This window comes from Mirounga leonina, unplaced genomic scaffold, assembly GCF_011800145.1.
Source record: "Mirounga leonina isolate KUSES-001 unplaced genomic scaffold, KU_Mleo_1.0 Mir_82, whole genome shotgun sequence".
Classification (NCBI taxonomy): Eukaryota; Metazoa; Chordata; class Mammalia; order Carnivora; family Phocidae; genus Mirounga; species Mirounga leonina.
In genome coordinates, this window is record NW_023270825.1 from 27,553,416 (window position 1) to 27,576,844 (window position 23,429).

Genomic DNA, 23,429 nt, shown 5'->3' on the forward strand with positions numbered 1-23,429 from the left:
ATTGAAGTGTGGAATCTGCAATCAGATTTCCTAGATTTGACTATCTTGGCAAGTCCTCCACCCCTTCCCTCTTCTTCCCTCCTACCCTCCGCCACTCTTCCATCATTTTCTTTTTTGTTTATCTGTTCATCCATAGAGGTACACTTGGGTTGCTTCCATCTTTTGGTTACTGTGAATAATGCTGCTATAAACATGGGTAAACAAATATTTTCCTTGTATTTTAGGGGGAATCATCTGTTTGTTTCTTTTTGGGTAAAGAATAACATACAAGATAACAACAAACAAACAAACAAAAAACCCCACACAGTACAAATAAGCATAAAAAGAAAAGTGTTTCGCACCCCACAACTCTTCCTTTCTGCAGAGGCAACAGCTATCACCAGAAATATTTGTGTGTGTGTAACATATTTGGTCCAACATCTTTGTTCATGTATGTAAGTATGAAAAACTCCTAGATATAGAATAGCTGGGACAAGGTAAATACATATTGAAGACTGTGATAGCTACTAAAAACTGCTGGTCTCAGCAACAGTGTTTAAGAGTGCCTGTTCACTATACTTGGGCACTTTACATAAATACCTGAGACCAAGTGTCTTTATCCTGAAATGAGGATTTTTTTTTAATCTTAAAATGAGGACATTATCTACTTGTGAATTTCAAAGGAGACAATGCATATAAAGAGTCTGCTACATAGTTAATAAATGTTAACAACAGTTACAGTAATATTCTCAACAATGGATATTAGAAATATTGAGAGTGCTTAGAATTCAATAAGAAAAAAATAAAGCCAATAGAAAAATGGGTAAAAACTATAGTTGGTCAATTTCCAAAAGAGGAAACATACATAACAAATATATAGGAACACGTTCAAAGTCACAACTAACTAAAGAATACAGATTAAAACAACACAATACTCCATTTTTACCTATCATTTTGGCAAATATTAAAAAAATGGATAATACTCATGGATATTAAGGGTGGAGGGGATAATCCTCACCCATATACCATTGATGGAAGTAGAAACTGGCACTAGCATTATAAGAGCAATTTGAGGTACCTATCAAAAATTTAAATGCACACAAATATTCTCAGCATTTCTACTTTTAGCAATCTAGCCTATATAAACATTCAAATAACTGTTGAAGGATAGATGTGTGAAGATGTTCACTGCAGCATGATTTGTAATAACAAAAAAAAGAGACACCCCTTCCTCAAGAAAATAATCTAAACACTCAGCAGTACTGGAATAAATACATTGTTATATACTGAAACTGTGTAAAACTATAAAGCTATTAAAAATTAATGCATGGGGGGGGCGCCTGGGCGGCTGTCAGTTAAACATCTGCCTTGGGCTTAGGTCATGATCCCAGGGTCTTGGGATTGAGCCCTGCATTGGGCTCCCTGCTCAGCAGGAAGCCTGCTTCTCCCTCTGCCCGACACTCCTGCTTGTGCTCTCTCCCTCTCTGACAAATAAATAAATAAAATCCTTAAAAAATAATAATAATGCATTTGAGGGGTGCCATGGTGACTTAGTCTGTTAAGCATCTGCCTTCAGCTCAGGTCATGGTCCAGTACTGGGACTGAGCCCCATGTCAGGCTCCCTGCTCAGCAGGGAGTCTGCTTCTCCCTCTGCCCCTACCCCTGCTTGTGTGAGAACTCTCTCTCTCTCTCTCAAATAAATAAATACAATCTTTAAAGAAAAGAATAATGCATTGGGGTGCCTGGGTGGCTCAGTTGGTTAAGCGTCCCACTCTTAATTTTGGTTCAGGTCGTGATCTCGGGGTTGTGAGATCGAGCCCTGCATTGGGCTCCACACTCAGCGAGGAGTCTGCTTCTTTCCCTCTTCCTCTACCTCTGCCCCTCCTCCAGCACATGCTCTCTCTAAAATAAATAAAATAAATCTTAAAAAAAAATACATTAGATCTTTATATTTTGACATGGAAGGATATCCCTGATACACTGTTGAATGAAAAAGCAGAAAAAATATGCCCTATATATTATCAGTACAAACATATATAACATATATATACACACACATACACATGCACACACACACAGATATCTATAGGTAAAAAGAGGAAAGACTTTCACAGTGTATTTCATATATTTATGAATGGCTTGATTTGTTTTTTTATAATTAACATATATTACTCTTAGAATTAAAAATTTAACCTAATAGTTTTTGTAATTAGGAATATATTGAGTCACTCAGTAAATATTTAGAGTGCCTACTACATGTATCAAGCACTAATATAGATGCTGATGAAAAAAACTAATGTACTCATTAGGATTCGTGTGTGTGTGTGACATGACAGAAAGAGAGAGAACAAACAAATGAAAATTTCAGATAATAATAAGAAAGATGAAAAAAATTATAAGTAGTTAGAGTTATTGCCTAGAGGGCTACTTTAGATATAGAGTAGCTGGGACACTTTTGTGGAGGTGACATCTAAGCTGAAGTGTGATGGCCAATAAGGTAGAAATCCAAAGTAACAGAGTTGTTAAGGCAGAAGAAATAGCAAGTACAGAGTCTTCAGGTGGGAACAGACTTGGTGTGTTCAAGGAAGAGAAAGACCAGTGGCTGGAGATTACCAACTAGGAAGAAGAGTAATATGGACTGAGATCTGAAAGGAAGGCAAGAGGCCAGATCATATATACAAATGGGCTTGTCAGTTTCAGGACATTTACATTTGTTGTCCCACCTCAGTCTGGAGCACCAGTCCCTTGGTCAGCTCTGTTGCTTACATCCTCACTTCCCATCCATCTATGCTCTTGTATATGCCTTATTTTTCTTCATTGCCTTCATCACCACCTGTATTATACAATCTATTGTATATGTACCATACAAATATTTTCTAGTCTGCCTCCCTCTACCGTAATGGAAGTTCTAGGAGAGCAAGGACTTCATTTCATATTCTCTGTATCTCTAATGCCTAGAACAGCACCTGGCTTAAAGTAGGCATTCAGGAAACATACTAAATGAATTTGTTAAATGAATAAATAACATGAAAAAATGATCTTTACATATTAAGTAAAAAACAAAAAGAGATGCAAAACAATATGTACATACCCATCAAAGAATAGAAAAATATGCAAGAAAGATGACAATCAAAATGTTAGCAATATTTATGAGGTGCCTGGGTGGTGTAGTCAGTTAAGCATCCAACTCTCGGTTTTCGCTCAGGTTGTGATCTCAGGGCCGGGATCGAGCCCCCACCTCAGGCTCTGTGCTCAGCGCAGAGTCTGCCTGTGACTCTCTCCCCCTCTCACTCTGCCCCTCCCCCTGCACACTCTCTCTCTCAAATAAATAAATCTTAAAAAAAATAGTACCAATATTTAAACTAAGTGATCTATAGGTACCTTTTACAGTTGCTTTTCTACTTTGTAAAGTTTCTGAAATGGACAAATATTACTTGTATATTAAGGAAAAAAAGTGCATGCTTTTTTAAAGAAATAAGTAACAACCTACCAGTCCATTTAAGTTCTTTATGTTGTTTCTTCCTAAAGACAATATCCTCAAGTTTTCTGCAGTGGAAAAAAAACAATTTTTTGTTTATGAGGATCATATTATAACAGTTGTAAATCTAGTATAATAAAGTATTAATAAATTTTATATAATAAATATACTTATATAGTAAGTAAGAAAGGCTATATTAATTAAAAGTGGTATTCAAGTCAATTCAATTCAAGAAATTGACTTACTTATCATCTAAGGCAAACACTACAACTATAATTTCACATCATGACAATATTAAATTTACAAACGGTTAGCTATTTTGAATGCATGGTTTTAAACTGCTGGCTAGTAAAAATATTTCAGGGCTAAAATAAGAGTAAAGAAGATTTGATCTTTAAATTTGGAAGCATATTTATTTCAAATCTACTATAGTATAAGGACTCACACTAGAAAATAGGAACATATTTATGTATAGCCCACCTCACTCCACAAAGGATTAAAAGTGAAATCAATTTAACTAGTATTTTAAAAATCTTTTGCTTTCAATCTTTTAAAGAATTAGATTGTGATTTGCTTTAAAAATTCTTATTTGTATTTTTTAAAAGGATGGTTCTATTTGTGTATCTATAGGCTATTTCTAGAAGAAAAAAAGAAAATAGAAAAGTAGTTGCTTTATGGTCAGAGGAAAACTTAGTTTCCATTGTAACCTTTTTTGAACTGTTTGCATAAAACCGTGTGCATGTATTATTTTTCAAAATTAAAAAAAGATTTCTAGCAAAATAAAGGAAACTTCATTTCTGTTCTAAAAACCTGTTGATTACTTATGCATAAGTTATACACTTAGTTTTCACAACGTAACCTTCTGTAACTATGTTGTCCAATATGGTAGTTACTAGCCACATGTGGCTATTTAATTTAAATTAATTAAAATTAAATACAATTTAAAATTCAGTTTCTCAATCATACTAGCCACATTTCAAAAGCTTAACAGCTGTATGTGGCTAGTGGTAACTATACTGGGACGGTGCAGACAGCTCTATTGGATTGCAATGTTTTACAAAATCCATAATTGAATGGTTAAGAACACAAATTCACTCAACTGAGTTCCAATCCCAGCTCTCTAGGGAAGCAACCAAACTTCTTTGAATCACAGTTTCATCATATATAAAATGAGGAAATATAATATCTACCTTATAAGGATATCAGGATTGGGGTGCCTGGGTGGCTCAGTCAGTTGAGACTCTTAGTTTCAGCTCAGGTCATGGTCTCAGGCTCAAGAGATGGAGCCCTGTGTTGGGCTCTGTGCTCAGCACAGAGTCTGCTTGAGATTCTTTCCCCTCCTCCTTCTCCCTCCCCCTCTGCCCCTCCCCCCCAACCCCCCTCAAGCTCTCTCCCAAATAAAATAAATAAATAAATAAATCATTATAAAAAGAAGAATATCAGGATTAAATGAGATAATTTTCTAAAACATTCAGCATAATGCTTAATCCATGGTAAGTACACAATAAATGATGTCTGTGTGTATGTATGTGTTTGTGTGTGCATGTGTGTATCAGGCGTACACGGTTATATAAACTTTGTTTTAATTTATTTAATTTAATGAATTATTTTAAATTCTGTTATGAGAAACATTTAACTTTCAAGACAAAGTATTTTAAGAGTGATCTAATTCATGCAAAATGCTTTAATCATTGAAAGAAGACCCCTTGTTATGGACTGAACTGTGTCCCCCTACCCTAAAATTCACAGTTGTAGTCCTAGCACCAGTACCCCAGAATATGACTGTATTTGAACACAGGATTTTAAAGAGGTAATTAAGGTAAAATGAGATCATTTTAGGTAAAATTCAATATGACTGGTGCCCTTATAAGAAGAGGAGATTAGGACACAGACAGAAACAGAGGAAAGACCATTAAAGACCAAGGGAAAAGATGGTCATCCATAAGCCCAGGAGAGAGGCCTCAGAAGAACTCAATCCTGCCAAAACCTTGGTCTTGGACTTCTAGCCTCCACAATTACCAGAAAATAAATTTCTATTGTTTAAGCCACCTAGTCTGTGGAATTGATTATGGCAGCCCTAGCAAACTAATACATCCCATATAGCTATAAATGTGTGAAAATTAAATATTTAAGAAAATCACATAATCAATTATTTTTTAAAGCTTCTTGATATGGAAAGATTGGCATTTTATTTTTTCTATAAAAGAAGCTTATTCAAAAAGTTATTTGGAGCGCCTGGGTGGCTCAGTCGGTTAAGTGTCTGCCTTCTGCTCAAGTCATGATCCCAGAGTCCCAGGATAGAGCCCCTGGGCAGCCTCCCTGCTCAGTGAGGAGTCTGCTTCTCCCACTCCTTATGCCCCTCCCCCCTTCATATTCCCTCTCTTGCTCACTCTGTCTCTCTCAAATAAATAAAATCTTTTAAAAAATAAGTTATTCACATATTTATTGAGCATCTACTATATGGTAGGAACAGCTATAATCACTCATGATATAACAATGAATAATACAGATAAAAATTCCTGCTGACATTGAGCTAATAATTTGCCAGATGATAAACAAAATAAGTAAGTATGTTAGACACTGATAAGTGTGAAGGAGAAAAAAAGCAGGTAAAAAGAATGAAATGTCAAGGGGTTGGGAGCAGTTGACATTTTGGATAGAGGGTGACTTCTAAGACTTAAAGGAAGTGAGGCAGCTAACCATGAGGATCTGTGGAGGAAGAACATTTACAGGCAGAGGAACTTCAAGGACAAAGGCTTTGAGGCAGGACCACATCAGAAGTGTTCACAAAACACAAAAAGCTGGCTGAGAGAATGGGAGGAGAGTAATAGGAGATGAAATTAGAAAGATAATGGGTCTTGGGGATGTGTGAGAAAGGAGTTAAGAAATTACCAGGGAATTTGGCCTAAGCAAAGAAAAGAATGGAACTGTTGTTATCTGAGAAAGACATACAAAAAGTTGGTTTGGCTGGGGCTGGAGAAGGATATCGTACTTAGATTTGGACATGTTAATTATGAGATGTGTAAGACGCCTGGGTGGCTCAGTTGGTTGAGCTACTGCCTTCGGCTTAGGTCATGATCCTGGAGTCCTGGGATCAAGCTCTGCATCGGGCTCCTTGCTCTGCAGGGAGCCTGCTTCTCCCTCTGACCTTCTACCCTCTCATGCTGTTTCTCTCTCTCTCTCAAATAAATAAGTAAAATCTTTAACAACAACAAAATATTAATTATGAGATGTGTATTAGACATCCAATGGAAATATCAGGCAACTGTCCATGAATCTGGAGTTCAGAGGACATGCCTGCGTTAGAGGTACAAATGTGAGAACCATCAGCATATAGACGGTAAAGCCATGACCTGGATGAAATAATCCAGGGAGTAGGTGAAAATAGAAAGAGAACAGATCCAAGAACTGGGTCCTGGGGTACTCTAATACTTAAAAGTCGGGGAAGACCGGGAAGGAGCAGTCTAAGAAATCAGGAGGGTACAGCATCCCAGAAATCAAATATTGAAATTGCTTCAAAGAGGAACAAAATCATCCATGTCAAAATATGCTGCTAGGTCAACTAAGATGAGCACTGAGAAACAACCTCAGGAACTGGAGATAACAAATATATGCAACTCTTCCAAAGATAATATCGAACTTAATATGTAAAACTCCTTTAAAAAATACAACTCCTTTAAAAAAAAATACACATGAAAATGGTGACGGAAGGCTAAAAAGATCTTACTTATTACTGTATAAGGAAAGAAATTATGATATCAAAGTTAATGACAATGAGAATAGTATTGTTAGAAAGAAAACTCTGGGGGCTCCTAGGTGGCTCAGTCAGTTAAGCATCTGACTGTTGGTTTTGGTTCAAGTCATGATCTCGGGGTCGTGGGATCGAGCCCCGAGTAGGCTCAGTGCAGAGTCTGCTTGGGATTGTCTCTCTCCCTCTCCATCTGCCCCTCCCCTGGCTTGTGCACTCGCACATGCGCTCTCTCTAATAAATAAATAAAATCTAAAAAAAAAGAAAAGAAAACTCTGTTATTAGTATTGAAGGTCAACTGAAGAGCAGAAAGATAGGAGACAAAAAGATCAATTAGGAGGCTATCACAAAAGTCATAAGGTACTGTCTTTCAAACTATGGGTGATATGAAATCAACTTAGTGGGTTATGACAAGCAATTAAAAAAAGTATATTGTCTCATTATCATTCCTCCAAATCAGAGATCTTTAGTGGTTCCTCTTTGCCTAGTGAAGACCAAATGCCTTAATGTTGCATTCAAAGTCATTAAAAGCTGTGCCACCCTATTCACACCTGAACACATCATTCTTTTTTATGACTCTTTGCATTCATTAATGCAGTGCTTTTTTTCTTTGAGAACAGCCCCTTCCTCTAACAGGAAAATCCTATAAGAAACAAGATTAAGAATGTCAAGTTTAGGGGTCTCTGGGTGGCTCAGTAGGTTAAGCATCTGCCTTCAGTTCGGGTCACGATCCCAGGGTCCTGGAATCAAGCCCTGTGTCGGGCTCCCTGCAGAGCGGGGAATCTGCTTCTCCCTCTCCCTCTGCCACATGCCCCCCACTTGTGCACACGCTCTCTCTCTCTCAAATAAATAAAATCTTAAAAAAAAAAAAAGAATGTCAAGTTTAAATGTCATTTCTCCCTCTAAAGACTTCTCTAGTCATCATCATAATTACACTTTCTTTAGGAACATGGCATTGGATTATAATAATAAATATCCACTTCATATAGTTATTGTGAAGATTAAATGAGTTCATATATATAAAGTGCTTTGAATAATGCCTGGTGGATATATGCTCAAGAAATACCAGCTATTATTACAGTTAGTGAGGAATATGTTCTATCACTTTAGATAATAAGCTCCTTGAGGGCAAGCATTACATCTTACTACCATCTCTTCCAAATCTCCATCCCCCTCCCAGGACCCTACTCAAAGTTGGCATTCAGTATCTATGTAGTCCTGGAGAGGGAACATTTACTAATAGAGCTATGCATAAGATGACTCAATCTATTCCAGTTAGGTTTGTAAAAAAAAGAAAGAAAGAAATCTTTAAAAAACTTATACTGGAACCTATGCTATAAGGGTAAATATTGTTTTACAAACCTATTCCACTTCATGTGTGTGTATATATTAGATATGTGTATTCATATGAATATATGTACTGAGTCATGAATTCATATGTATTCCTTACTGTGGAAAAGTGGTCAAAAGTGTTTGAAAAACACAATCTAAGGGAGAGATAACATGGGTCTAAATTAAAGCTGTAACTTCTGGAAATGAAAAAGCAACAAATTATTTGAGAGCTCTTTCAAAGAGTAGAGTTAACAAGACTTTGTGATGGACTTGGACGTAGGTCTTAAGGGAAGTAAAGGACGAGGATGGTAGGTTAAATAATGGCTCACCAAAAGATACCTAAATCTTAAACCTTGGAGCCTATGAATGTTACCTTATATGGGGAAAAAGTACTTGACAGATGTCATCAAGTTAAGGATCTTAAGATAAGGACAGTATCCTTGATTATCCAGGTATTCCCTAAATGCAGTCACACATATCCTCATAAGAGGAAGGCAGAGAAAGATTTAACACAGACAAAAGAGGAGAAGTCAATCTGACCACAGAGGCAGAGATTAGTGATGCCCTCATAAGCCAAGGAATATGTCAGCCATCAGAATCTAGAAGAGGCAAGGAACAGATTCTCCCCAAAAGCCTTCAGAGGCAGCGTGGCTCAGTCAAAACCTTGATTTTGATCCACTGAAACCAATTTTAGACTTCTATCCTCCAGAACTGTTCTTTTGTTGTTCCTGTTGTTTTTCAGAACTGTTGCTTTAAGCCACCAAGTTTCAGCAACCATAGGAAACTAGCAGGAGTCAGAACCCTTGGCAACTGGGATGGTGGCAATGTCATTAACACAGATAATGAGCACAAGAAAAACAATGATGGTGAAGAATTAAAATTTAAATACAACAAGTATGAAACACAAGACAAATTTGAACAAAAAATATATAATTAAAAAATCTAATTCTATTTAATTCTAACTCTATAAAAGCTTTAAAATGTCTTTAAAATGTTTAGATCTTGTGTTCTAATTTTCTTTGGATAATCAAATTTAAGACACATGGTTTATATATTCTCTCTGTCATCTGACAATTACTGTGGTTAAAACAGGTGCCAGCTTCTGGGATTACATAGTGTCTCTGGAATGTTTATTCCAATAACAAGAAAATCCAAGAACCATCTGTTACTGTGGATCACTTACTTAAGCCATTGAGGTTGGCAATTTTTTCAATGCAGTTTGTAGACAGTGAAAGCTTCCTTAAAAAGAACAAAGGAAAACTTGAATTAATACAAAACAATTTTAAATGGTGTAGCAGATAAATAAATAAATAAATAAATAAATAAATAAATAAATACATGGTGTATCAGAAATTATTCCTCAAGTGCCCATACAAGATAATATTTAAGTCATGTTTTCTTTTTACACTGAATCCTTTTTTCCCTCTCAGACATGGCATGTATTCTTTCATTTTGAAATCCTCATACTTTTTTTCTGATTACAGAAGTTAATACATATTCATTGTAGAAAATTTAAAAAAAAAAACTTTCTGAAGTAATCTGGTGTTTTCTATTAAATTTTTTAAATGCATGTGTTCTTTGACCCAGTGATTCATTTCTAGGAATACATCCTACTGAAATACTAATACCAATGCCAAAAGATATATAAGCTAGATTATTTAGAGTATTATTGTAACAAAAAAAAAATGGGGAAAAAGTCTATAAACATCTAGCAACTGAGGGATAGATAATGGAAAAACTATGCTGTCACTAACACAGATTAAATTGGGCTCCAGATACCAGCTTGGGAAGATGTCCATGATGTGCAGTCAAGTTAAAAACCACCTAGCAGAACAATACATTTTATAAGATCCCTTTTGATAAAAAAGCAGATATATGCATGTACAAAGATATTTATTTGCTCATGTGTTAAATAAATCATTCAGAAATGTATACTGAAGAAGTCATGTGTAATCCTAACCACACAGATTCCCCCAGAGAGAACTACTTTTAATGGTTTGTATATATTTGTCTAGGTTTTTTCTACTCATAATTAAATTATGTAAAAAAATTTTAGGGGTTCCTCAGTTCTCAGTTGGTTGAGCATCTGACTGTTGATCTCAGCTCAGGTCTTGATCTCAGGGTCATGAGTTCAACCCCCCATTGGGCTCCACGCTGGGTGTGGAGACTATTTACCAAAAAAAAAAAAAATATTTTATGTAGGGAACATAACTACACATTCTTAGTCTTCCTTTCTTGACAAAATATTTAATATTTTAGAATATTTCATGCAAAAAATATAATAAAATCTAATTTTGTTGAACACAATCTGTGCTCAGTATTCTTCCAAGTACTTTACATAAACTGTTTTAACCATCACAACAATCCTGTGAAATACGTACTATTATTATCAGCCATATTTTACAAATAAGTAAACTGAGGTACAAAGATGTTAAGCAATTTGCCTAATATTACGTAGCCAGAAAGGGGCAGAGTCAAATTTAAAACCCCCCAAAAACGGACTCTAGAACATGTGATCTTATCCTTTCTGATATGACTTGAAGAAGAATTATTCATTTTTTTACAAAAGCAATTACTGTACAGTGTAAATTATTGGTCAAATTGCACATTTTCTAGTAATCTCCAACTCCTGACAACTACCAGTGAAAAATGGAGTGCCTTAAATCTGGGAATATGATTGGGGATGAATTCTTTAATTGTTGTTTAGGCAACCTGCCCAAAGAGACAGTCAGCAAAAATATGAACAGGCTGACTCTTTCCAAGCAGTTTCCAAGGTACTTTGGTACTAAGAACAATACCTTCTCAAATGTTTGCCTTTGAGAAGGCTTTATGATAAAAAGATATTTGACCACTTTGAAACAGTGCTCTTTGAAATCATGCTTTTGAAGCAAAAAAAAAAAAAAAATCTAAGGTGGAGTTTTATATAATACACTGTGCTGTCATCATAAAGGACAAGTTGCATACAATAACTATGTTTGGTTTTCCCATTTCCCTAAGGGAAATGAAACATAGACAGATATTAGTCTAATTCATAGGTTCACAAATTACATGTCTAAGAGGTACTCAAGTTGCTTATTATAAATACAGATTCCTATATTTCATCAGTAGATATTCTGTTTCTATAAATTTGGGGTGGGGCTTATCTCCTGCATAAGGAGATTCTTATGTAGGTAGTCAGTGCACTACACTTCAAAACACACAGGGTGGAGAAATCAAAAAGAACCCCAAGTGATTCTATAACATTCTACAGCTCTGAGAAGAGACACTGCAGCCTGAGAGCATGGTCACAAGGTGTCATGGTATAATTGCCTCAAATTAGCCACAGAACCTTACTAAAAAGTACGTAGAGTATTTAGAAAATAAGTTAAGAGGAACTAATAAAGATCTGATACTTAAAGTCACAGGAAAATAGAATTACAAAATAATAAGTATAATTTGATCCCAATTAGGAAAAGAAATTAGAAGGCTCTATATCAAAATGCTAACACTGGTTCTCAAGAGGTGGTGCAATTTTGGTTGATATTAATTCCTTTCCTTTGTGCTTTTTATATTTTCTAGATGTTTTACAATGTATTTTTATAATTTGAAGAAAAAATTTAAAGCAGCATCTCTTAGGCTTCTGGTAAGTATAGTACTGACTGGCTAATTTTATAAGAGAAAGTATTAGATTTTATGACAATAATAGTCTTATTGTGTTATTTAGTTTCTCCCAAGAGACAAGGAAACTTCTATTTTCCAGGCACATTATACAAATTCTACTGTAAAAAAATACTATATTGTTCAGGGTTACTTTATTAGTAGTCCCATAAACCAATAATCTCTTATGTTTGGCTTTGCCAAAGGGGGAATTTCATTAACCAAACAAACAAACAAAAAAAGAGAAATGAAGATCACAGGAAACAAACACATTTTTTCTAGTTTGTGTATTTAGAAAAGAAAGGGGAAAAAAGACAAGAGAACTTACTCGCAATTAGCAAGTGTGGACAAGGATGCATCCATCTTCTCTATAGGGGGAATCTGAGCATAAAGCTTTATCTCTTTGGCTTCGGATGGCTTTTGACTGGTTTTCTCTTCCTATGATAAAAATTAGTTTGGAAGAAAGTGAACCCAGATTATAATACAGAACTAAAAAAGTCCAGAATATCCTAAGGCTTTTAATGTTTATTTCAAAACAATTATTAGAATTTCATAACTCTGTGCATTCTTTACAATTCACTTGCTGACATTTACTAACTGACCCTGATAACCAGGCTTCTACATGGCTGGTTCAGATAATTTATTGTTAGGTCCCAACCAAATGGAAAGGAGGAGGAAAGAAAATAACTTCCATTTCTGTAATATTTAAAATCCTTGGGACGCCAGGGTGGCGCAGTCAGTTAAGCATCCATCTCTGGCCCAGGTCAGGATCCCAGGGTGCTGGGATCGAGCCCCACATCAGGTTCCTTGTTCAGCAGGGAGCCTGCTTCTCCCTCTGCCTGCCACTCCCCCTGTGTGTACTCTCTCTCTCTCTGATAAATAAATAAATAAATAAATAAATAAATAAATAAATAAATAAATAAAATCTTTAAAAAAATAAAATCCTTTAAGAGTCTATCAATAAACCAAAAAATACAACAACAATAATAACATTTTCTTGGGAAGAATTCTTTTTCTTTTTCTTTTTTTTTTTTAATATTTTATTTATTTGACACAGAGAGAGAGAGAGCACAAGCAGGGGGAGCGGCAGGCAGAGGGAGAGGGAGAGGCAGGCTCCCCGCTGGGCAGGGAGCCCGATACAGGGCTCGATCCCAGGATCCTGGGATCACGACCGAGCCGAAGGCAGTTGCCCAACAGACTGAGCCACCCAGGCACCCCATCTTGGGAAGAATTCTTTGTCCCTAAGAACTCTTTTCTTAAATATCAGATTTAGATCTATAAGATCAACTATTTTGTCATCTCGTCTTGCTTTTTCTTTTTTTTTTTTCAATTTTATTTATTCATTTGCCAGAGAGAGTACAAGCAGGAGGAACGGTAGGCAGAGGGAGAAGCAGGGTCCCCGCTGAGCAATGAGACCCATGCGGGACTCAATCCCAGGACACTAGGATAATGACCTAAGCCAAAGGCAGATGCTTAACCGACTGAGCCACCCAGGCGTCCCTCTTCTTGCTTTTTCTATACACAGTTCAGTCTGAGATAGAACCCCAAAATGCCAAGAATTCTGGAAGATAACATCCTTACAACACAGCTGAGGTCAAAGCTATTTGCTCTACTATTACTTAAACTCTATCTCAGATTTTCAGTACTATGTACACAATTTAAAATTTAATTACCAATATATGCTGCCTAATAATATTTTTGAAGTACCTCAATACTTAAAGTTAGTTCTCTCTCTCCAACAAAACAGGAAGCTCCTAAAGTGAAGGGCCCATTTCCTTTGCTTTCCTGTATTTTCTATAACATAGTGCACTATAAGACACACAGAGGCTTGTTTTTAAAAATCAAATCATAACATGTCAATACTAGAAAATACATAATTAAAAAAACAGAAAAAGAAAATACACAATAAGTTGAAAGAAAAATATCTAATACACATCCACTCAGTACTTATTTTTGTGTCATACATTTGTAGGTTATAAGAGGGGAACGGATACATAGTAGATCCTCAATAAATGTTAGCTTAATCAGTGAAAGAGTGAGCTTAATGTCTTCAAATAATCTTAAAGTCAACAATTTATGGCCACAATATAATCTAGAAATAGAACCTACAATGCAAAACAAAAAAACAACCACTTACTATTGTAAGTAAATAAAGACCTAAAATCTGATTCAAAGAAAATCTAATACTAAATTTATTCCATATTTACTTTTCTTCTTTAACAAAACAGATTTTTCATTAACCAAACAGAAATAGATTTTTTAAATGCAAAGTACAAAGAAGTTTATAAGCACTAAAACAAGAATTCAAATATTTCATTATCCTATCCACCCTATTTTCCCTAGACATCAAGCCTCCTGAAAGACTTTTGATTCAAAGCTCAGCTTCAAAAGCAAAAGATACATTATTATACAAAAAACTATTGATAATATCCATAAAAAAGTTATCACTTGGCATAGAAATTGAGGCACTATCTCTATACTCTATGGAAATTCTATTTATGATGCTGAATTACAACTGTTCAAACTTTATAGAATGTTTTATTCAAAATATTTATAGTTTATATTCAATTCATGTTTTTTATAATGCAGTTTCCTTTCTTATGTTAGTATATGCTGTAGGATTTTTTTCCAGCTTTACTGACATGTAACATTGTATAAGTTTAAGGTGATGATTTTATACATGTATATATTATAAAATGATTAACACAATAAGGTTAGCTAACACATCCATCACCTAATTTTTTTTGTTTTTGGTGCTAAGAACTTTTAAGATCCACTCTCTTAGCAGCTTTCAAGTATATGATGCAGTATTATTAACTATAGTCACCATGCTGTATATTAGATCCCCAGGACTTGGCTTATAACTGGATGTTTGTACCCTTTGACCAACATCTCCCCATTTCCCCCACACCCCAGTCCCTGGCAATCACCATTCTACTCTTTGTTTCTGAGTTCAGCTTTTTTAGATTTTACATATGTGTGAGATCATAGAGTATGTGTCTTTCTCTGTCTGATTTCATTTAGCATAATGCACTCAAAGTCCATCCATGTTGTCGTAAATGGAAGGATTTCCTTCCTTTTTTGTGGCTGAATAATATTCCACTCTGTATATATACAATTTTTTTATCCATTTACACACTAATGGACATGTAGGATATTCATATTGATATAATCCACTGATTTTAATCAGACTTTCCCAGTTTTACTAGTATTCATTTATACACAAGTAGGAATGTGTTTCTATGTGTGTATTAAGTGTATACAATTTTATCACCTATATAGGTTCACATACCCAACACCACAGTCAAGACAGCTAAATAGTTCCAGTACCCCAAAGATTCCTTGTACTGAATGGTCAGATTTAAATAACTATCCAATAATTCTCCTTGTATGGTTTCTAAAAGAGGTAAAAATTCATATACTCACCCATCTGGCTAGAGCTTCTTTGATTGTTGTTGCTTTTGCCTTAAAAAGAGAAGAAACAAGAGTGTCTTTATTGGTATGATTTGTTGATTCAGTTTTCATGCAATGATTATGAGCCTCGGCATCTACCATTGAAAAGATTAACTTTTTTCTTTGAGACTTTATATGCAAACTGAGTGTTTTAATTTCCTGAAATCAGGATGATTTATTTAAATGCCTCTCAGAGAAATTAAGGAAATCATGATGTAATGCCCATATACTTCACTCCCACTTGGTTTACAAAAAAAATACAGCTTTCAACATTTGATATTAAAATAGATCCCATTTCATTGATTCTAAGATCTACATCTTTTACATTTTAACATCTTTGAAATTTGGATGCATTTTAAAACCAGGAACAATTTATAATTACTGTGGCCAGGTAGCAGTGGTGATGACCTAGAAAAATATTAACCATTTTATTTCATATACATATATTCCTTTGCAAAGAATGACATATGATAAAAATCTACATGCCTAAATACATTTAAAAGAACTCTGTCGTATATATATACCACATTTTCTTTATCCATTCATATGACCTCACTGATACGAGGAATTCTTAATCTCAGGAAACAAACTGAGGGTTGCTGGAGTGGTGGGGGGCGGGAGGGATGGGGTGCTTTGATGATAGACATTGGGGAGGGTGTGTGCTATGGTGAGCGCTGTGAATTGTGCAAGACTGTTGAATCACAGATCTGTACCTCTGAAACAAATAATACATGTTAAAAAAAAAAAAAGAAGAAGAATATAGCAGGAGGGGAAGAATGAAGGGGGGGATATCAGAGGGGGAGATGAACCATGGGAGACGACGGACTCTGAAAAGCAAACTGAGGGTTCTGGGGCGGTGGTGGGAGGATGGGTTAGCCTGGTGATGGGTATTGAGGAGGGCGCGTTCTGCATGGAGCACTGGGTGTTATACACAAACAATGAATCATGGAACACTACATCAAAAACTAATGATGTAATGTATGGCGATTAACATAATAAAAATTTTTAAAAAATTAAAAATAAAATTAACTTATGATCCAGTAAAAAAAAAAAAAAAACCTCTGTCAATAGGTACAAAACAAAAATTCTAAGTGATAAGAAATTACTTGTTATGGGGCGCCTGGGTGGCTCAGTTGGTTAAGCGACTGCCTTCGGCTCAGGTCATGATCCTGGAGTCCCGGGATCGAGTCCCGCATCGGGCTCCCTGCTCGGCAGGGAGCCTGCTTCTCCCTCTGACCCTCCCCCCTCTCATGTGCTCTCTCTCTCTCTCTCATTCTCTGTCTCAAATGAATAAATAAAATCTTTAAAAAAAAAAAAAAAGAAAGAAATTACTTGTTATGGTTTAATTCCAACTTCTTATTTTTCTTTCTTAGAACATAAAATAATGTTGCACCTTATAATCAATAGTATCTTAGATTCAATTTAATATGACACTTAAAACGTTAAATGTGAGAAAAGGAAGACATCCTTTGAATTACGCTAGAGTTCATTAAAAAAAAAAAATCCTAAACAATACCAAAAGGAAAAGTTTAAAAATACAGTTGAGCCTCCAACAAGACAGGCATGAGGGACACCAACCTCCCCACCCCCACCCCCTGCAACACAGTAAAAAATCTGAGTATAACTTCTGACTCGCCAAAAACTTTACTAATAGCCTACTATTGACCTGAAGCCTTACCAATAACATAAACATTTGATTAATACATATTTTGCATGTTATATGCATTATATACTATATTCTTACAATAAAGTAAACTAGAGAAAAGAAAATATTATTAAGAAAATCATAAGAGGAGTGCCTCGGTGGTTCAATAGGTTAAGTGTCCAACTCTTAGTTTTGGCTCAGGTTATGATCTCAGGGTTGTGAGATGGAGCCCCATATTAGGCTCAGTGTGGAGTCTGCTCAAGATTCTCCCTCCCTCTCAGCCCCTCCTCTGGCTCACAGGCTCTCTCTCTCTCTCTAAAATAAATTTTTAAAAAAAGAAAAAAAATCATAAGAGAAAATACATTTACAGTATTGCAGTGTATTTTTTTTTTTTAAGATTTTATTTATTTATGGGGCACCTGGGTGGCTCAGTCGTTAAGTGTCTGCCTTCGGCTCAGGTCATGATCCCAGGGTCCTGGGATTAAGCCCCACATCGAGCTCTCTGCTCAGCGGGGAGCCTGCTTCTCCCTCTCCCACTTCCCCTGCTTGTGTTCCCTCTCTTGCTGGGTCTCCCTCTGTCAAATAAATAAATAAAATCTTAAAAAAAAAAAGATTTTATTTATTTGAGAGAGAAAGAGAGAGCACAGGCAGGGGGAGCAGCAGAGGGAGAGGGAGAAGCAGGCTCTCCGCTGAGCAGGGAGCACAATGTGGGGCTCGATCCCAGGACCCTGGGATCATGACCTTAGCCAAAGGCAGCCGCTTAACCGACTGAGCCACCCAGGCACCCCTGCAGTGTATTTATTGAAAAAAATCTGCATGTAAGTGGATCAGTGCAGTTCAAACCTATGTTGCTCAACTGTATATGTCATTATGTCTAGAAAGCAAAGACACAGTGATACATAATCCTTGGGTTAAAAAGTAAACTATAGGGCACCTGGGTGGCTCAGTCAGTTAAGCGTCTGCCTTCAGCTCAGGTCATGATCCCAGGGTCCTGGGATCGAGTCCCACATCAGGCTCCCTGCTTGGTGAGGAGTCTGCTTCTCCCTCTACCCGTCCCCCTGCTTGTGTGCTTGCGCTCTCTCTCTCAAATAAATAAATAAAATCTTTAATAAAAAAATAAACTATAAACTATAGTAAAACAATAAAAGAAAAAATATCAAAATTTGAGGAATATAACATTTAAAAGGAAAGTTATAGTTTCAAATATATTTATTTATTCAAAAATAAGAGAAAATAAGAGACAGAAAACAAATAAGCTAAGCATTTGAGATATTTGAAAAAGCATGTCATTGCTAACACAAAGAAGGCTAAAAAAAATACAAAGGAATAAGTCAATGAAAAACAGACCTGAAGAAAAAAAAGATTAACAAAACTAAAAGTTGGTTCCTAAATCTCTAGCAAGCCTGACTGAGAGAAAAGAGAGCTAGCTGTACGACAAAAACATAGAATCAGAGGAAATAACAGATACCACAAGGACTTAAAAATAAAATATTATAAGCAAATATATGGTAGTAAGTTTGAAAACCTAGACAAAGAATGCATTTCTAGAAAATAAAACACAAAAGTGCCAAACTGTCACAGGAAGAATCAGAAAATATGAATAGACCAATAACTATTTTAAATGTTAAAAAGATAATCAGAGATTTACTCTTACTCTCTTCTCCTACATCTCTAAGCCTAGATAATTTTACAAGTAAATTCTGCCAAGTTTTCAAGGAACAGATATTCCCTGTTAGACAAGTTATTTCAGAAACCAGGAAAGGAGGGAAAGCTGCCAGTTTATTTTATGAGGCTAGAATAACCTTGATGTCATAAAGAGATAAGAGGCCCTCTTTACTTCTCAACACAGATTTGAAAATCCTAGATACAACATTAGATCTCCAAAGCCAATGGTTAATAATAATCGTGATCGAGAATGGCTGATCCCAGGAGCATAAGGATTGTTTAACAAAAAAAACCTATAAATGTAAATCATCTATTAATGGATTAAAGAGGAGGAAATCACATTTGTTTCAGTAAAGTGAAGAAAAAGTACTTTATAAAATAGTTCTACATCTGGGGCGCCTGGATGGCTCTGTCAGCTAAGCGTCTGCCTTCAGCTCAGGTCATGATCCTGGAACCCTGGGATCAAGCCCTCCCTCTCCCATAGCCCGCTTCTCCCTCTCCCTCTGTCTGCCACTCCCCCTGCTTGTGCACTCTCTCTCACTCTGTCAAATAAATAAATAAAATGTTAAAATATATATATATAAAGTTCTACATCTAATATTAAAAGCTCTCAACTAAGAATTACAAGGAAATTCCCTACTTGATAAAACTACATACCAAAAAGCTATAGCAAACATCATACTTAATGAAGAAATTCATTCATTTCAGCAAATATTCATTAAGTGTCTACTACGTACCAAACATACTTTTACATGCTTGGGATATATCAATGAACAAAACAAAGATCCCTGCCTTCGTGTAACTTATATCTACTGGCGGGAGACAGATGGTAAATAATATATTTAATGAATAAATAAATTATATAGTATATTAGAAGGTGACAATTACTAAGGAAGAAGAAAATACAAAACAAAAACAAAAATGTTGAATTTGGTAAGAGGTATCAGGATGTGTGTTTATGTGTGTAGAGCATGTTTATTTTAAATAAGGTGGTCAAGAAGAGCCAAATTGGGAAGATAACACTAGAAGTATTCTCTTTAAGATCCCAAATATATCAAAGATCCTTACTACTATCATTGCTACTGTTTAACATGGTACAAGAGATCTTTATCAATGTTATAATAAAAGAAAATACAAATTGGAATGATTAAAAGGAAGAAATAAAACTCACTATGCTCACATGATCATCTACATAGAAAACACAATAGAATAAACTGACAAATAGAACAAATAGAATTCAGCAAGTGAAGAACACTGTTGAGAGAGTTAACAAAAAAGTTGGGAGAAGATATTTTCAACATAAAACCAACAAAAGACTAATAGAGAATATAGAAGGAACTCCTAAAATTCAAAAAACAAAAACATCGAAAAAATTAACAAAAAATATAAACAGAATTCATAGAAACTGAAATCCAAATGATTAACAATATCATGAGGTACTGGAACTCACTGAAAATCAGAGAAATGAAGAGTAAAACAATGGAATACTAAAATACATCCTCAGATTGGCAAAAGTTACAAATTTGGTGAGAATGTAGAACTCTCATGCATTACTGAACGAAGTAAAAACTAGCAGAGCCAGGGGTGCCTGGCTGGCTCAGTCAGCAGAGCATACAACTCTTGATCTCAGGGTGGTGAGTTCAAGACCCATGTTGGGGGTAAAGCTTACTTAAAATCAAAACAAAACAAACTAGCAGAGCCATTCTGGAAAGCAGTCTGAGAGTGCCTAAGGAAATTAAGTATGCAGGGCGCCTGGGTGGCTCAGATGGTTAAGCGTCTGCCTTCGGCTCAGGTCATGATCCCAGGGTCCTGGGATCGAGTCCCACATCGGGCTCCCTGCTCCTTAGGAGCCTGCTTCTCCCTCTGCCTCTCTCTCTCTGTCTCTCATGAATAAATAAATAAAATCTTTAAAAAAAAAAAAAGAAAGAAAGAAATTAAGTATGCATAGGCCCTATGACTCTGAAATCCCACCTATGCATAGATTTCCCAGAAAAATCCCTGTATGGGTCCCTGAAGAGATATATATAAGAATACTTTCAAATTGGAAGCAATCTAGCTGTCTACAAGTTGGTTTATGAGGTTTCTAGTTCCCCTAGAGATAGCAGGAGTCAAAAACTGAAATGCCTTGGGGCACCTGGGTGGCTCAGTCATTAAGTTCTGCCTTTGGCTCAGGTCATGATCCCAGGGTCCTGGGATGAGCCCCGCATCGGGCTCCCTGCTCCACCGGAAGCCTGCTTCTCCCTCTCTCACTCCCCCTGCTTGTGTTCCCTCTCTCGCTGTGCTCTGTCAAATAAATAAATAAAATCTTTAAAAAAAAAAAAAAACGGAAATGCCTAGGGAACCAATGGACATCTTTAATGGGTAAAGCTGGCCATATAAAGAGGATAACCTCTACTCTGGCATTAGAAAACAGCAGGCAGGTGGGACTTGGGACAAGATTTCTTCAAATATTAAAACTCCATTATTGAAAATAACACCCTCATTTTATGTACCATTAAGAATGAAAAGATGCTGCCAATTATATGACACCACCATATTTTAGTAATACAAAAATGGGGCAAAAATGTGTACAGTGGTGAAATATGGTATTTCTCATTTTTCAGAGAGGCCATAAATCTGGGTTTTGATGTGAAATACAAAATACAATCATTTAAAGACAATGAAAGCTAAGGTTTTTTTTTTTTTTAATAAAGGTTTTATTTATTTATTTATTTATTTGAGAGGGAGAGAGAGCAAGAGCACAAGAGCAGGGGGAGGGAGAAGCAGACTCCCTGCTGAGCAGGGAGTCCAACACTGGGCTTGATCCCAGGATGCTGGGATCAAGACCTGAGCTGAAGGCAGACGCTTAACTGACTGACCCACCCAGGCGCCCCAGAGGCTAATGTTTTGTTAATTAAAAAACTATGTTGGCCTGATTTCTCGAGGGCTCTGGAACTACCAGTTTCCAGACTTAGCTAGCTTCATCTAATTACTGGTTCTGATTCTCTATTTGAAGATTTTCAGTAATTCTCCTGGATCATGCTTTCAGAATCATTTAGGACTGATTATTTCTTCACCTGAATATAAACCTAGGTTCCAGAACTTTTTATTTTCTTTGGCAGTGGTTTTCAGATAAATGCCTGTGGAATAAAGTAAGGAAAGTGTGGGGGGAAACTTTTAAAAGAGTGGTATTTATGGGGTGCCTGGATGGCTCAGTTGGTTAAGCGACTGCCTTCAGCTCAGGTCATCCTGGAGTCCCGGGATCGAGTCCCGCATCGGGCTCCCTGCTCAGCAGGGAGTCTGCTTCTCCCTCTGAACCTCCCCCCTCCATGCTCTCTCTCTCTCTATATATATATATCTCATTCTCTCTCTCAAATAAATAAATGAAATCTTTTTAAAAAAATAAAAGAGTGGTATTTAATCTTGTGGTTGAGGGCAGGCACAGACTTCGTCATCATTTCAGTTTCCTGGGCTCAATTTCTGCCCACTTAAACAGCACTGGAATCACAAAAAGACAACTAATTATACTTATTCTTCATAAACATCCCCATCAGGCAGGACAATCACATACATCGCTAAAACAACTTTGACTGGGTCTGTAATCAACCAACAACATCCCTTTCAAACTACTGGGTGGAACTACCAAATCTGTAAGCAAAACTGCACATTTTAAGTAGGAGTTGAGGAGCATCAGTAGGTAAAAATCACTACTTCATAAAAGGCTTTGATTGGATAGATCACTGATAGACGTCAAATCCAAGGTAGCAGTATTTCTCAAAGTGTGGTGGGACGCCCTCCAATTTTTGAATCACTTGAGGTGCACTGTCGAAATGCACGTTCACGAATCCCATTATATTAAAATTTCATAATCTGCATTCCAGCAAGCTCAATCTTCAGCCGACTATATTTATCCATAAAATCTGAGAAACGCTATCCTAATATATTCTATCCGAGTGGGCTTTACAATGCTACCTAATAACTGCACTTACAGTCATTCAGAGGACAACTTGGGCACTTCACAGGTTAGGAATACAGCTGCGCTCGGTGTTACACACACTCCCCGCGCCCCGTCTCACCAGGGGGAAAATTATCTCCATGTCCAGAAATATCCTCATTCACACTCTGCCTTCCATCACCTTTCCCACTCTAATCCGCTCCTTTTGGAGGAATTTCTGCTCTTTGCGCCCCCTTTCTCTGTCAGAGTCCCTCCACATGAACCAACCCCCAATCCGCCCCAGGCCGCCCTCACCCCAGACCACCCGGTGCCGGGGCTTCTCTTTCGCCTCCGGCCTCTGACTGCAGAGCTAGCGTCCGTTACCGGCTTCCTTCCGCTAATCGAGAACCCCCCCAACCCTCAACACGCCACAGTCACCCTTTTCCATCTCCAATCTCCTCTCCTCTTTGACTATGAGGCCTAGAAGGTACTCACCATTCCGGCCGTTGCTACTGTCACTGCTCTGGTTGCTAGGGCCCGCCGAGGTCAGTGCGCGTGCGCACTTCTCGGAGCCCTCCGC

The 23,429-nt window shown here is 36.6% G+C and overlaps 1 protein-coding gene across 2 annotated transcripts in view; it reads right to left on the bottom strand.

Moving 5' to 3' along the window:
* DNAL1 (dynein axonemal light chain 1) overlaps nt 1–23,429 on the bottom strand; it is a 41,235-nt gene extending 17,806 nt beyond the window's left edge. Inside the window, exons 1-5 of one of the 2 annotated variants that reach the window (XM_034992265.1) lie at nt 23,345–23,429; nt 15,600–15,638; nt 12,502–12,611; nt 9,721–9,776; nt 3,470–3,525 (exon numbers count right to left, since the gene is read on the bottom strand). In XM_034992265.1, the coding sequence (XP_034848156.1) occupies nt 3,470–3,525; nt 9,721–9,776; nt 12,502–12,611; nt 15,600–15,638; nt 23,345–23,347 (264 nt within the window). In that variant the 5' untranslated portion in view covers nt 23,348–23,429. Of the gene's footprint in view, nt 1–3,469; nt 3,526–9,720; nt 9,777–12,501; nt 12,612–15,599; nt 15,639–22,904; nt 23,044–23,344 lie in introns of those variants that run through there. The other variant, XM_034992264.1, reaches the window with a different exon arrangement.